The sequence below is a fragment of the Rhineura floridana genome, chromosome 4 (genome assembly GCF_030035675.1).
Source record: "Rhineura floridana isolate rRhiFlo1 chromosome 4, rRhiFlo1.hap2, whole genome shotgun sequence".
In the NCBI taxonomy this organism is placed as follows: Eukaryota; Metazoa; Chordata; class Lepidosauria; order Squamata; family Rhineuridae; genus Rhineura; species Rhineura floridana.
This window is the reverse complement of record NC_084483.1, coordinates 102,315,402-102,330,409: the sequence shown is the minus strand read 5'-3', so window position 1 is coordinate 102,330,409 and position 15,008 is coordinate 102,315,402. Positions and strand designations below refer to the sequence as shown.

General features: G+C 38.6%; 1 protein-coding gene across 10 annotated transcripts in view; it reads left to right on the top strand.

Annotated features, from left to right (window-relative positions):
- Positions 1–15,008, top strand: part of EPB41L2 (erythrocyte membrane protein band 4.1 like 2) — a 194,806-nt gene that overhangs the window by 64,915 nt on the left and 114,883 nt on the right. For all 10 annotated transcript variants that reach the window (XM_061623840.1, XM_061623837.1, XM_061623838.1 and 7 more), the window contains 2 exons: positions 2,897–3,348; positions 5,464–5,664. In XM_061623840.1, the coding sequence (XP_061479824.1) occupies positions 2,911–3,348; positions 5,464–5,664 (639 nt within the window). In that variant the 5' untranslated portion in view covers positions 2,897–2,910. The remainder of the gene's footprint in view (positions 1–2,896; positions 3,349–5,463; positions 5,665–15,008) is intronic.

Here is a 15,008-nt window from a genome sequence, read left to right as displayed (position 1 = left end):
TTCAGGGCGTCCAAGGATAGGTTGAGCGCTGCTGCTTTCACAGATTATCATTAAAAGCATTAGATAAATATTAGAACAAACTTCTGATGAGGTCTTCTATGTCCCCTTCAAAAGCTCTGCAGTTAGAAGTAAAAAGAATCCTGGTAAAGACTTTGTAGATCTACCTTAGCACCTAGTCCAGCTGCTGCAAAATGCAGGGGTCAGACTGTTAATAGAGACAGACTACTGCCAGCACACACCTCTGGTGCTTAAAAGCTTGCACTGAGTGTCCATATGCTACCAGACCAGGATCAAGATTCATGTGATGATTTACTTGGCCCTTAACAACTTGGGTCCAAGGTATCTTAAGGACCATCTCATCCCTTATATTATGGCCTGATCACTGTGATATTTGGGGGAGTCTCTGTTGATGGACCTCCATAGCTCAGATGCATGACTCATAACCAGAGCTTGGAAAAGTTACTTTTTTGAACTACAACTCCCATCAGCCCTAGGCAGTATGGCCACTGGATTAGGCTGATGGGAGCTGTAGTTCAAAAAAATAACTTTTCCAAGCTCTGCTCATAACTGCTAGAAGCCATTCATTCAATGTTGTGGCCCAAGCCTGTAGAACTCCCTCCCAACTGAGATTAGACAGGCACCCTGCTTGCTGACTTTCGGGCCTAGTCCAGCAGGCATTTTAAGGTAGTGTACCTGTCAGTCACAAAATGGTGTTGAGTATTACTCCGTCGTCATTGTCACTTCTTTATTGCAGTACAAATTTGGTATATCTGTTCAGGAGACGGCAACCATGATGTTGTATACTTACATTTCAGAATCTCCAGTTTTGAAAAATTGTGTGATATATTAAATGTTGAGCTTCTACTAGCAAAACAATTAACTTTTTTTTATAAGGCACCTTTGTAGTATTAAGGAGGACAGGGCTTTTTATTGGTTTGTGTAGTTTTGAATTTTGCAGATTTTCACATCCCATTGGCTAGTCTTCCCCTTTTAAATTGCAACCTTATAATATTTATTTATTTAGACTTTTTGGGTCCCATCACTTAATCCGGATAGGTAACAGAAAATATAATAAAATTAACCGTATCGACATCCATAAAATGACAAAAGTAGATAAACTGAGTAAAAAAAAAACTAAAATCACAGATCTGTAAGCTGAACATTAGTGACCACCAAAGGCCTGTGCAAAATGCTATGCTTTAAGCTAGTGTCAAAATAACAATGGTGAAGGAGTCAGCCAGACTTCACCGGGCAAAGAGTTCCAAAGCTGGGTACCCACCTTGGAAAATGCCTCCTGCAAGTCACTGCTAAATGTATAGTTCCCACTGACAGGATGCTAAAGAATGCATTTCCAGTCGATCTCAACTCCTGGGAATGACTATATCGGGAGAGGTGTTTCCTCAAGTATTTACATCCCAGTTCATTCATAGCTGAAGTAATTTCAGCAGACTGAAACAGTGACTAGGAAATGTGTAATTAGAAGATAATTTAATCTTTCTACCAAGTGTTTAAGGCATGAAATTGTAGCTAGAAGTGAATATTTAACAAATGAAAAATAATATATTGCTGGCATTCAAGGGAGGATAGTTTTGTAAGCTGTATTTTGTTTAAAATAAATTATTGCAGTGAGTCTAAAGGGCTGTACAAATTGGTACTTAATAAAGTGTTGTAATCTTTTCCCCTGGGTATGCTTAGAATCTATTCAGAAATACAAAGTTTTCTCAGAAAATGAAAAGAGTAACAACACATTGATATTCTTGTATAGCTTATATGGAGAAATAATGCTGAGAGGGCTATATAAATTTGAACCTTTGTATATTTGGATTAGCTGTCAGTAATGGAAGCAATTGATAATTGCCTTAAAATATTGGTTGAGGCACCTGATTGCACAGGCTTATAGAGATCTGATGAATTAGAAATATTTTCTAGCTCTGTGTTGGATTGGCTGCTCAGGTTTGAACGTTTGTGGCTTACCCTGAACATAGGATTCCCCTAGGCTCTTTCATGCCTACAGTGAAAGCATCATGAAAACCTGCATCCAAGATGGTTGTGTAGCAGGGAATTGTGGTATCTTCACAGGTTAACATTTGGTTTTTGCAATGAGGCCATGAGTGGTAGTTGTCTGCCCAGCTTCAGGGAGGATGTGTAATCAGAGGCCCAACCTAACACCTTCTTGTCAGCAGAGGCCTGGCTCCAAGATCTAAAGTCTGGGAAGCTTTAGGGAAGATGTGTAATCAGAGGCCCAACTTAACACTTTCTTGTCAGCAGAGGACTGTCTGGCAGGCTTCATGGAGGATGTACAATTTGACTCCTGATTGGTTAATTGTCTCTGGCCTGTGGCTGGGGGATTTTGCCATAAGTGTGGGCAGAAAACTCTAATTTTTGTTCCTTCCCTGGGTTCCATCATGCCTACGTGATGTTGCCCAATGAGGATCCATTTTTGCCATCTACTATCCTGACTGTCATCTCTCTGAGGAGGGGTGGCTATGCAATTGTGCAATTGAAAACCTTTATGTAAGTACTAGACTAGACTATTTAATTTCCTTTTTCGACAAGGGTGATTAACCAGATAAGGGGTGGTGGCAGCTATCTACCCTGCAGGGCTGTACAGCCTTGGCAGAGAAGGATATCCTGCCAGGATCAATTGCCCTGGGTAGGGAATTGGCTCCTGGGATGGGGAAGGGTGTCCAGAGGGACTGGTGCCCCTCCTTCACAGAAAGTAGCTATTGTGCATTCTTAATTGAAATGTTTAGTAGGTCAAATTCTTTCAACTTTAATGCTTACTAAAGTATAAGACCTTGTTTTAGGAGTTAGGTAGGTTGGTTTGGGCATTTTTAAAAGCCAGCAGTATAAAATATATGCTCTAAACTAATATATATATATGTTATATTTCTAGTGCATCCAGAGGCCATGACGACTGAATTTGGTTTAGATACAGAAATAAAGGAATCTGAGAAGCTTGGAGCAAATACTGCAAATGAAGATGCTGGAGATGTGCCAGACAGTAAAAAAGAGCAGACATCCGAAACAGAAGAAAGCGCTCCTACTCTACAGATTCCAGCTAGCCAAAGTAGCCCTAGGAGCTCAGGAGGGAAGGGTATTTCTCGCTTCATCCCTCCCTGGCTTAAGAAACAAAAATCGTACAGCTTGACAGAACCCAAAGATGAAACAAAGAAAAAACAGCCATCAACATCAGGAGAGACAGAAGCAGAGGGAGGTGAATGTCATCTTCCAGAAGAGGTAGCGCACACTAAGGGAAAATTGGAAGACATTACTGAGATTCATCAAGAAGCTAAAGCAGATGACAAAGAGGAGGAAAAAGTTTCTGTTAGTAGTACTGACATACAGGTATACTCTTGAAAGAAAAGAAAAATGAAACTTTTTAAAGTCTATGTATATTGATTACTTAGATATACCCAGTAGAGTGGATGGACTGTTATATAAGAAATATATATTAGACTAGCCTGATTTCCCCCCCCACACACACACATTTAGATATCTTAGTTTGCTTTCACAAAAGGTTGTTTACATATTTGTTGTGGGTTCTTGGGTGGGCCTATAAATGTGGGAAACCTGTAAACTCCAAGTATCATCAACTCAAATCAGCATGGCCAGTGCAGTGGTGGCTGGTGTACACTAGACTTAGTAGGGCTGCTTTGGGTGCATGGCCAATGAGGTCACAGCCACGTTCTGTCCTCCCTCCCTTATAAATATACTGTGGACACTTAAGCATCGCAGTGTTACAAATAGCACCAAACTAAACTGTATAGTGTCTTACTTTGGTTCAGAAGGAGTCTCTGCTGTCACAGTAGCTTCTCAGATGGGAGAAAAGTTGCGTGGCCTCCATCTGTTCTGATTTTTTCCCTGTCTTCCTCCTGTGTAAAGAAACAGTGGACACTTAAAAATTGCAGTTTTAGTAATAATTTGCCCCTAACAGAGCTTTAGTCCTATGCTCGCTGTCATGAGTGTGCGCACAGTTAAGTCATGCCTTCTCAGTAGTGTACAGAAACCTAGATCTCTCAGTATTGCTCTCCCAATCCTGTTTAAAAACACACACATACAAAGTGAGTAATTTGCTAGAAACTCACATTTAGAAAAGGCTTTAGTCCTATGCTTGCTCTCATGAGTGAGCCCACAGAATACAGTTGGGGTTTACTTCTGAATAAAATGAAGAGAATTGTATTTGTAACTAGCTGTGCTTGGAAAATTCATTTTAAAAAGGAATGAAATAGTTCAGTTCAAGCTCATCCAAATGCGCTTTTAATTCATAATAATTTCTGCTTGCCACACAAAAGGCACAAGAGTGAAGAGTGAAAAGAAAAGACACATTTGGACAACTTAATATTTTTTAAAAATTAAAATATATTTAAAATGAGCATCTGTGATTGTATAAATGTAATGGTTAGAGTGCTGGACTATGACATGGAAGATCAGGGTTCAATTCTACACCCACTTATGCCCCACTGTGTTTATTTACTTCTAAGTAAAATTAATAGGATTATGTTAATTACTACGACTAAATCGTACCTCCTTGCTATAGTTAACTATTACATATGTGAGTCTGTGTGTCACTTGTCTGTGTGTCACTTCTATGGAGAAAACAGGAAATATGTTCAGGAATATTATGTTTTATTTAATCTATGCCTGGCTTATTCCCTGGTATGCAGAAAGAACCTCCCTGACCTGGATAATATGTATTCAAATATCATGGATAATAGCAATTGGCTAAAGATTTCCAGTTTCTTTTTTAAAAAATAAAACCAATCCTGTGAACTGTAAGCTCCGATTGCTCAGAGAAAATGTAATGGCAGGTGGAAAAACAAGGAGCCAAAATGTTAGAAAAAGGAGTCTCTCACACCACATGATCACTTCTAAATACTGTAGCGGGATTTTTCACAACTTCCTCCAGTATTCCACTAGCGTGGAGACTCAGACATTCACACAAGGTATCTCTAAGTTTCTTGGGTTTTATAAAAAAAACTTTATGAAATTTTATTTTAAAAAATTATATTTTTTGCTTAACTCAAAATTCCTTCTTTTGATCAACCACATTTGGTAGAAAGCAACTAATTAATTAATTTTATTCCATTAATTGATGCGCTGATGTGCTTATTGTGTGCTGAGAATGTATCCCATGATAAGCAAATGTGCATAGAGGACTTGATCTACTCACAGAGTAGGCGTCTTGTGAATCATGGCAATATTCATAATATTTGAATATCAAAAACTTAAACTGGATCTTAAAATGTCAATTACACACCTGTAATTGGAAAGATTAATAACCAATAGGATTTCTGCTACTTAAATATTGATTTCTAAGGATACGTTGGTTTTCTTTTCTAAATTTATTGGCTAAGTGGTAATTCTATATTGTAACACATCACAATTCATCACATTGTATTTCATTATGGTTGCCATTCTGTAGATATAGCCTTTGTGTTTAATATCCACTTTCTTATGCAGCCTATTAAACAAGACAGAGAAATTGCTTCTGAAGTAAAAGAAGACAAACAAGAAGCAGAGGAAGACAAAAAGGAGTCTAAAGAGGTACAGACGGGTGAAATCAAAGCGGAGAAACCTCTTCAAAAAACACATAAGAGGATCAGAACTGTCCAGTGTAAAGTGGTGCTTTTGGATGGTACAGAATACAGCTGTGACCTTGAGGTAAGCTAGTGAGCCTTAAGACATTTTTGTGGAAACAAAGCAGTGAGTACAGTATACTTTTATTGAAATGGGAGCTAACAAATGTGTTTTTGATCAATCTGATGTGTTCATTATGGCACTACATCACTATGGTTAATGGCTAGTAATGGGTCTCATTTTAAAGCCAAGTCTTTGGGTTATTACAACTTGCCCCTGAAGTATACTGTGCACTGTAGTAGAGCTTTCAAAACTGTATTATCTTCTAACCATTTGCTTTACAGATCATAAATAAATTTGACACAGATTTCTAGGATGAATAATGAGGGAAATAAAATTTTCTAGTTTAGATTCTCCATAGAAACATTAGTAACACAGGAAAGAAGCAAAGTAAGAAGAACACCAACAAACATACAAAAATATAATTCTCTGTCTTTGGAGATGACAGGTGTTGCCACCACTCACCACATGCTCAGAGGCACGTTACCAAATTCTTCCAAGCTACACAGCAAGTGGATTGGACTGTGAAAGACCAACCCAAATGGTGTTTGCATTTTGACAACTTTGTAGGGCAGTGCAATATCTCAGAGAGGAGTTCAGGTCTCCTGCTCCCCTGGTGCATTCACTATAGCTGCCCAATTTCCCTGCTTTTTAACGTTTGGTAGAAATATCTGTGGGCTATAGGTACATTCTTAAACCACAAGGTTTTTTGCCTATTAGTGAATTTCCCTGCTTTTTAATCCGGGAGGTAAGAAATAGGATCCTGTGCAAGTTTGCTGAGAATGGATTGATCATTTGCATGCTTATTGAGTTGTGGGATTTACACGCACACACCAGGCAATCATGCTTAGGATAGGTGAAACTGACCACAGGGGATGGGGAAGGGAGGAGGGGGAGGAGGGAGGGGTGGAAAGGCAGAGGGGAGGACTGGGAGGGGAGCAGGCAGGAGGGGGAGGGGAGAAGAAGGACAGATGTGGTCGTTTGCATGTTTATTGAGTTCAGTGGGATTTACTCCTGTGCAATCATGCTTAGGATAGGTAAAACTGACGGGGGTGGAGGGACGGAGGGCTGGAGTGGGCAGGGAAGGCAGAAGAAGGAAGAGGGGAGGAGAAAGGGAGAGGAAAGGGGAAGGAGGGGAAAGGCAGTTCTGATCATTTGTATGATTATTGAGTTGAATCGGATATACTCCTATGCAATCATGATTAGGATAGGTAAAACTGACCAGGCTGGGCCTGGCAACCAAGATGTCTTCTGTATCTTTCACAGTTGGGTAGGGGGAAGGGACAATTCTACCTTGTGGTTTTTCCCATTACAATGTTGCAAGAACACCGGCACTTGGCTGACTTTCTCTTCTTCTAAAGATACAGGATCAGTCTCAGGCCCTGAACCTAGCAACCCTACCTCCCACCCAAATTTAAAACAAAGCTGTCCCTGGCCACATCCACACCAGGCCTCTATTACACTTTGGACAATCATTATTTATTTATCTATTTATGTAGTGTATTTATATGCCGCCCCATAGCCGAAGCTCTCTGGGACGTTTACAATAACTAAAAACATTAAAAACAAATATACAAATTTAAAAACACATCTTTTAAAAACAATTTAAAAGAATTTATCATGGCTTCTCTCAAAGCCATGGCTCAAAGCCAATCATGGCTTCTCTCAAAGAATCCTGGGAAGTGTAGTTAGTGAAGGGTGCTGAGAGTTGCTAGGAGATGCCCTGTTCCTCTCACAGACCTTCAATCAGAGTGGCTGACTGTTAACCATTCTCTCAGGGGAATAGGAGTCTCCTCTCAGCACCCTTCACAAACTATACTTCCCAGGATTCTTTGAGGGAAGCCATTACTGTCTCAAGTGAAATCAAGTCTGGTGTGGGTGTGGCCCTCTGATTAGCCAAGCTCAGCAGCTGTGAGGCTTTTAGAACACTGACAGTTGGTCCTTACTGAGCATGCTCCACATTATAATAGGCTTCCAGCCAAAATTTCTTAAATTAATTAAAAATTAACCAGGCATTTTTTTAACTTTTCAACTGCAGTAGATGAAGGTCAGAGTATGGGGCAAGGTCAGTATTAGGATTACAGGTACTCTGTGAACATGGCTGATTTTTAATGAATTTCAACATATTATGAGAACTCGCAGAAAAAAGTGCAAAAGGGCTCTGAGTTTTTTTCTCTCTTTTTAGACTGCTATAGTCAGCGGGGATTTTTCACATTCCGCAATGTTAAATGGAAAATATTCCCCCATGCCATTCTGAGGCTTCCCATAAGCTCATTTCAAAACAAAACCTTACAAAACTTTTAGTTCTGAACTCAGAAACGCTTACTTACAACCCTGTCAATTTTCATGGCGATACACAAAACTGTCAAACAGAATCGAGAGTTCAAAGTCTAAAAAGAGAGAAAAAAACTCAGAGCCACTCTTGTGGCTGTATAATCTAGCATAGTTGTTCAAAATCTTCCAACCACTTGGGTGGTAAGCAGTGCGAGTTCATGTCTCAGAGCGGTATTAGGAGTTCTTGAAGTATTAAAAGTGAAAGCTGACTTCAACTGCTCTTTCTACTAAGTCAATAATTTGCCCCTCACATATAGGTTTTGACTTTAAATCTCCTGTCCACAATCCACAGCTTTCTCCCACCCACCCCTGGTAGCTGCACTCTCATCAGTCTTATGGGAGTAAATACAGTGTTAAGAGAATTAAGTTTATCTGTTCACATTTCAATTTCAGTGGAGTACTAAGCATAGTCTATACCCATATAAGCAACACGTTCTGCAGTTGAATTAAAATGTCTAAGTATATGTTTGGGATGATGTAGTTTTGGTGTAGAAAATGAAACTGTTGTAAAATCATTTTAAGGGCTTTAATTGTGTGAATACTTAATCCAGTCCAAAAATGCTATATGATATAAAAAGCTGATGTAGATAGTTGCTCTTTGTATAAAGCAAATTAGAATTGCATTAGAGGCTTTCAACACAAGGTGTTGTTCTAATTAAACTTTTATGACAAAAGACATGTAAAAGATGACTGCGTGTCCAAATTTTATGCACAACTGAACAGCTGAAGCATTTTGAATTTGACACAAGTTTTTTGTGATTTTGTTCTGTTTGCTTAGATGAAGTAGATGTCTGCACCAGCTTCCTTAGGAAGAATTAAGCAATCAAATATCATATGACCTATGATTTAGTAGTGAACACATGATATTAATAAAATGTAGATAAGTGTGTTTTGAAAGCAACTTTTGCTTAGTCTTATTCAGATATAACAAAAGTTTTGATCATGCCCTATCGTTTTGTCCATAGCTGTTTTTTAAAAATCCCAAACTTCTGTTCAGGGAGAGAAAGCCAGTGATAGTCTCAGGGTGTAGACTGAAGGCATGTGAAGCTACCACCTTGCCAAAGCTAAGCACTTCTGGGTCTTGTCAGTTCATGGATGGGTGACTACCTGGGATCCACATGTACACTGCCTTGGGTTCCATGATGGAACAAAGATGGGATATAAATAAATAAAATAAAGCATCACTTTCTACACCTTGCTTAACTTCTACTGACCAGGTCAGAAGGTAGTAGGGTAAATCCCTTCCACATTTTATATTTTGCCCCTCCCATTTGTTCCAATAGAGGGAAAAGAACTATACCAGCTCCGAGGCTGGTATAGTTTTTAGCCCTTTTGGGGAAATGGCAAGGCATTGGATTCTTCAAATACTATGCTGGCCGTGAACCACTCCTGACATGCCCCCAATACATCCATTTTCTTTTCTTTTACTATCTCTGTTAGAGCATGAACCGTGGAGCTTTCCACTATCACACTGAAGAAGGCTCTCATGGCAAACGTCATAGGATCATAGAAAGCTGCCTTATATCAAGCCAGACCATTGGTCCATCAAACACAGTATTATCTACACTGATTCGCATTGACCCTCCTTTCCACGGGCAGAGAGGGAAGTCTGCAACATCTGTTGGCCCATGAACCATCTTCCCAAGGAGCTTATTTGATTGCTCCCTAAGCTGCATGTTTGTTCTTTTGATTTCTAATTGGACACTTACATTTTGAAGCAAAACTGATTATACTAGTCTTGTTCAGACTGAGGGCCAAGCTTCATGTGACATTTCAGTTGCTTATTGTTTTCCCGACATTGGCATCTAATTGTATCAAAACATAGACGAAAACCATATCTTTAACCAATCTTTAAGAGATGTCCAAATGAGCAAACAGTTTTCAAAAGTATATAGTTGATAATTTGAATTTAGTTGAACAAAGACTAATATTTCCTAAACAGGTGTACATGCTAAGTTGCTATAACAAATGTTATTAACTGGGAACTAAGGAGAGCTTTTATACAGCCTGGGAGAATAATGGCCACATAGCCCATGTGTACTACAGAATTACTGCTTAGAGACAAGAGACAGGTATGCAAGGATACTAAACAAGATTATTTAGTTGGAACTAAGGCTGCAGTCAGTATCTGAATTGGATTTGAAATTGTTTTTATATATGCCACTGCTTTATATAAGTTTGTATTGCATTGTGAAATCGTTCTGAGGTGCTTCAGAAGCAATTCATAAATGAAATAATAATACAGTCCTGTGTATGCTTATTTGAAAGCAAGTCTGAACCAGAGTAGAGCAAATATTAAGATTAGGCTAGAACTTTACATGAGCAAGGGCTGGGCGTTGTCAGGCAAAATCGTAAAAATTCATGTTCTTTTGTTAGTAGAATCTTATATATACATAGTGTGAAAACTGAAGATGTAGTTTGACAACATAAAATTGAGGTACAAAATTCCCTTGTACAGGCTTCATAGAGGAATCTGATCCTGATGTACAATGACCTCTAGATTTTTGCTCCTTTTAATTTGCTACCTCTGAAGTCAAACAGCTTATTTTGATAATCATGACTCATTTTAAAGACGATATAAATATATAGACTTTTAAACTAGTTCGTATTCAACTCAGATTTCATTTTTAATCAGGCTATTTTAAAAAAGAAATTGGCTGTAATTTTTATTTTTGTGGTTAGAAATCCAATTTAAATAATGGAGAAAATCTGCCCTTGGTGGGGGGGCTAGTAAAATCCCCAATAGTATCAAACACAAGTTAGGAAAATTGTGTGTGTATGTGTGTGTTGTATCTAAATATATTATTTTGCAATTATTTTGCTTATTTTCTGATGTATTTGTTGGTAGATATTAACTACATATTGTTCCTTGTGTTTCAGCTGATGAGATGTTACAATGAAGGATCTAGTTAAAACTGTAAATGCTGGGATATTAATTGAGCAGTTCAGTCCTGTATGAATGTGCTTTCATTTGTTTTGGAATAAAGAAACAATGCATTTATTGTGTTTGGTAGTTACAATGCATACCTTTTCCCCCTTGTCCTTTGTATTTGTGCAGTATAGCTCACAACTACTGTGTAGTACATAGCTCACAGAGCATAGCAGCCTTGTTCAGTTGTGAGCTTTCTGTCTCTGGGTGCTAAGCACAATAACTTCAGTGTCGCGAGAGCCTACACATAGGCAGTTGATGAAGTTTCTTTGGAATTGCAGTGGCGTCTACTGAAATCTGCAGGATTTGCAAGCAATTGCAAAAATGTGTTTCAGCTGCTAGGTCTCAAAAATGTCATATTATGGCTGCTTTGCTAAATGCCATAAATAGCAGAATAAGGATGTGGGGCTTGCTTGAAAGTGTAAGGCAGCATACTGTTCCTCTTTAATTGCATCAATAGCAGAGTCTATAGCAGTTTTTCAAAGAATTTCCAAATACCAGAAACTCAAAATCCCTATTCTTGATTTTATTCTGAAAGCAAACTCTTCTGAATATCCATATTTTGTGTCTTGTCTGCTGCAACAAGTAGAGCACCTGTCTGTTTTTAATTACATTCAGTAAAATGATATGGAAACTGCCAGTCTGTGATGCAGAAGAAAGAATAAAAACTACTGAAATAATAGATAGGCTGCTTGCCTACTTGAAAAGGTTTTGTGGCAACTAAAATGATAGAGTTCCTACATGCTACAAATAATGTGCTCAGAGTGAAAATTAGAAATTAAATTAGGCTTTAACAAAATAGATATTGTTACTAGATCACTTTGATCAGATTTATGGCTCCTTTTAAAGCCTTGGTATCATAAGGCTGTGGTTTTGTTTTTGTCAGTAGGTGTGTCTTCTGAGAAATTCATGGTTCTTCTCATATTCTCCATTAAGTTGACGGTACTGTTCTAATGCTTCTTGTAACTACTATCCTTGTTTCATGAATGCAACTTTGTCAAGGATACTCTCCGTTCTTGGCTTCTGCCTCAGTTAAATCTTCCACCTAATTCAGAGATAGAACAAAAGCAGAGCCAGAATAAGACTAATGCCACTGATATCTAATAAGCTGATGTTGCATTGATGCTAATAATTCGGTCCAATTTTAGGTCATGAAATCTTTATTGAATGCTCTCTCCAGGAAAGCCTGCCTAACTCCATCACTGCTTACTTTTGATGATGCAGTAAACTAGGGGTAGGGAAACTTTGTGGCTCCGTGGACCAGATCCTTATTGGGATATGCCTCGTGGGCCAAACATCACATGGTGTCATTATGACATCACATGACTGACAGGTGGGTGACCCCTGCACAGCTATCAAAATCTTTTGTATTCCCTTTTAAGTCCCTGAAATTGGAGACTTAAAGGGAAAGGGAGGGGGAGACACGCAAAGCCTTTTCCAGGTCTCCCTGCTCTTCCCTTTTAATTTTCTGAGATCAGGAACTTAAAGGGGGAAGAGGAGACTTGTAAAAGGCTTTAAGACAGCCCTAGTGCTCCTGTTTGAGCTCCTGGGAAGGCAGGAGCTATCTCAATGCTTTTGCAAAAAAACCACAAAGCAGCTCATATGTGAGAGTTGCTTCAAAGGGCAACAATTTTGCACAGGGCTTTAATTCCTGTTCAGCTGCTTGGAAAGGTCAGCAAAACATTTTTTTGGTGGTTGTGTCAGGAAGGCTTAGGTGGATGGTTGCCTAACTCTTGTGATATTTGGGTCACAAATGCTGTAGCAGATTAGTAGTAATAATGAGAACTGGAGATGTGTGCTACCCTTAGTAATATAGCTGTGCCTTCCTCAGTTTTGTGAATCTTGTGGCCACCTTGGGTGACTGAAATAAGGGTGTAATCCTAACCCCATTTACCTGAGTGTAAACCACAATGAATTCAATAGGACTTTTGAGTAGATGTGGTGAGGATTACATTGTAATTGGTCAGATAAATGACTTCAAACTATAAACTAGAGTCTGGACGTATACTTCTCTACAAATTCTATGTTAGTTAGAAGTAACGGTCACCAGAGCCCATTCAGATTTTTTCCTCTTGTTTTCAAAGTCCTCCTGTCTGCGGTCCAGTTGATGTGCTTGTCTCTTCTTATTGTATTCTTCACTCAAAAGATGACTGTTTCAGTGCTTCCATTCATCTTTTTCTGCTCCTTTGTTTTGTGTCTTTCTGTGCTCAATATTTCTTATGCAAGCACCATCTCAGCCTTCAAATATTTCCATAGTGGTACAGAATAAAGGATTTTAAAATAAACTACAATAACTTGCACTAGTTTTGGTTTCTTAATCCTGATTATTTTATTCTCCAAAAGAGGAATTCTGAATTGTTTGGTCAGCCTTCATTTAATAGCATAAAATGTTTCAAGGACACTTGGAGTACTAGAAGAAAATGTGAGCAATTGCTGGAGAAAAACCAGTGTTCTTTTCTTGTGGTGTGCATATATGTTTTCCCATTCTATTGCACTCTATTCCCACTCTCTTCTGTTTAATCTGCATATCTTTGTGCTTGGAAACAACAAACCTATCACAAACTTTTTCTTTCACTTGGGAAGCTCAGTCCTATAGAGATTCTTAGATTTGGTCACAATCTGTATGCTGATACATAAAATTGTTTTTAATGTACATTAAGCTTACAATCCTACACGCGATTACCTGGGAGTAAGCCCTGTTGAACTCAGTGGACCTTACTTCTGAAAAAGCATATATAGGATTTTCTGTAAGAGCCACAGAATATAGTGAAGGGTAAGCTCTCTTCAGCTCTGTGTGGAGATGGATCACCAATATCTAATTTTTGAGACCTCTCTGAATAATTACAGGATTTACATTAATCACCAAAGTATATGAGAAGAAGCCTTTCCGTCACTTTCTCATTATGAGCTAAACAGATCGTGAAACCATAGAATAGAGTTAAAGATATAATGAAAACCTAGGCTAAACCTTTGTGTTTCAATTGCTACTGGAATGTGTATAAAAATAAAATTCAGTTTTAATCTTACAAGAAGTACGGACATACATATGAAATAAATTTCTAAAGTACAATAATTATGATCTCAACAATACAGAATGATGCCTTAACATTATCCTGCTGCACTTGCCATTAGTGATCAATTTCCCTAAAAAATTTTGCCATCTTTGAAACCATTGCTTGGGGATTGCAATGAGTAGCACTTGGAAGAGAAATAGAAGCTTGGGCAAGATAGCTGTTTTAATAGTGGCTATCCTGCCCAGCCATGACATTTCCAGGTGTTTCCATCTATTCAAGTCTTCAGTTATGGCCTTAGTTGCTCTGCAATAATTGTGGCATCTGAGTTTGGCAGGATCCCTTTTTATGATGACCCCCAGGTATCAGCACCCTCCTGGGCATAAGTGAATGCCTGAGAGCTTTGTAAGGCATTCCCTGTCTTGTTCAGTGATGTGGAAGCAGAGCATCTTTGATTTGGAACAATTGATTTCTAGCTCGGCTGCAATTTCGAACTTTTTAAGGGTGCAGAGCTTGGAAGATTACTTTTAAAAAGTAATAAATTACAGTTACAATTACTTGGCCCAAAAAAGTAGTAATTACCGTCACAATTACAATTGCTCTGAAAGTAACTGATTACTTTACTTTTTCTCAAAAGTAATCACTACCATTACATTTCAGTTACTTTTTAAAAAAAACTCTTACAAGGTGCTGGCCTTGGCTGCTGCACATCTAAGAAGCCTAAAACAATATTAAAAATAAACACACACACACAGGGGGTAGTAGAATAAAAAATTTATCCATAAGATTAACATAATGGCATAACAGAATCTCACATCCCCCCAAGCAATGAAGATACCCCAACTCTTGAAATCAAATTTCACACTTGAAATGCTTTTATAATATGTTTCTGTTATGTCTCAAAAGAACAAGATGCTCAAAGAGCATGTCAGACAAGGAATGTCTTTTTACAGTCATTACGTTGCCACCAGTACTGAACAGGCGTTCTACTGCGGCGCTTGAAGGCGTGCCTGTGTTGTGCTGCAAAAAACACCGCAGCACATGTGGAAAGCCATGGAGTGATGACACTTCCCTGCTGGGAGACCTCAGGTACC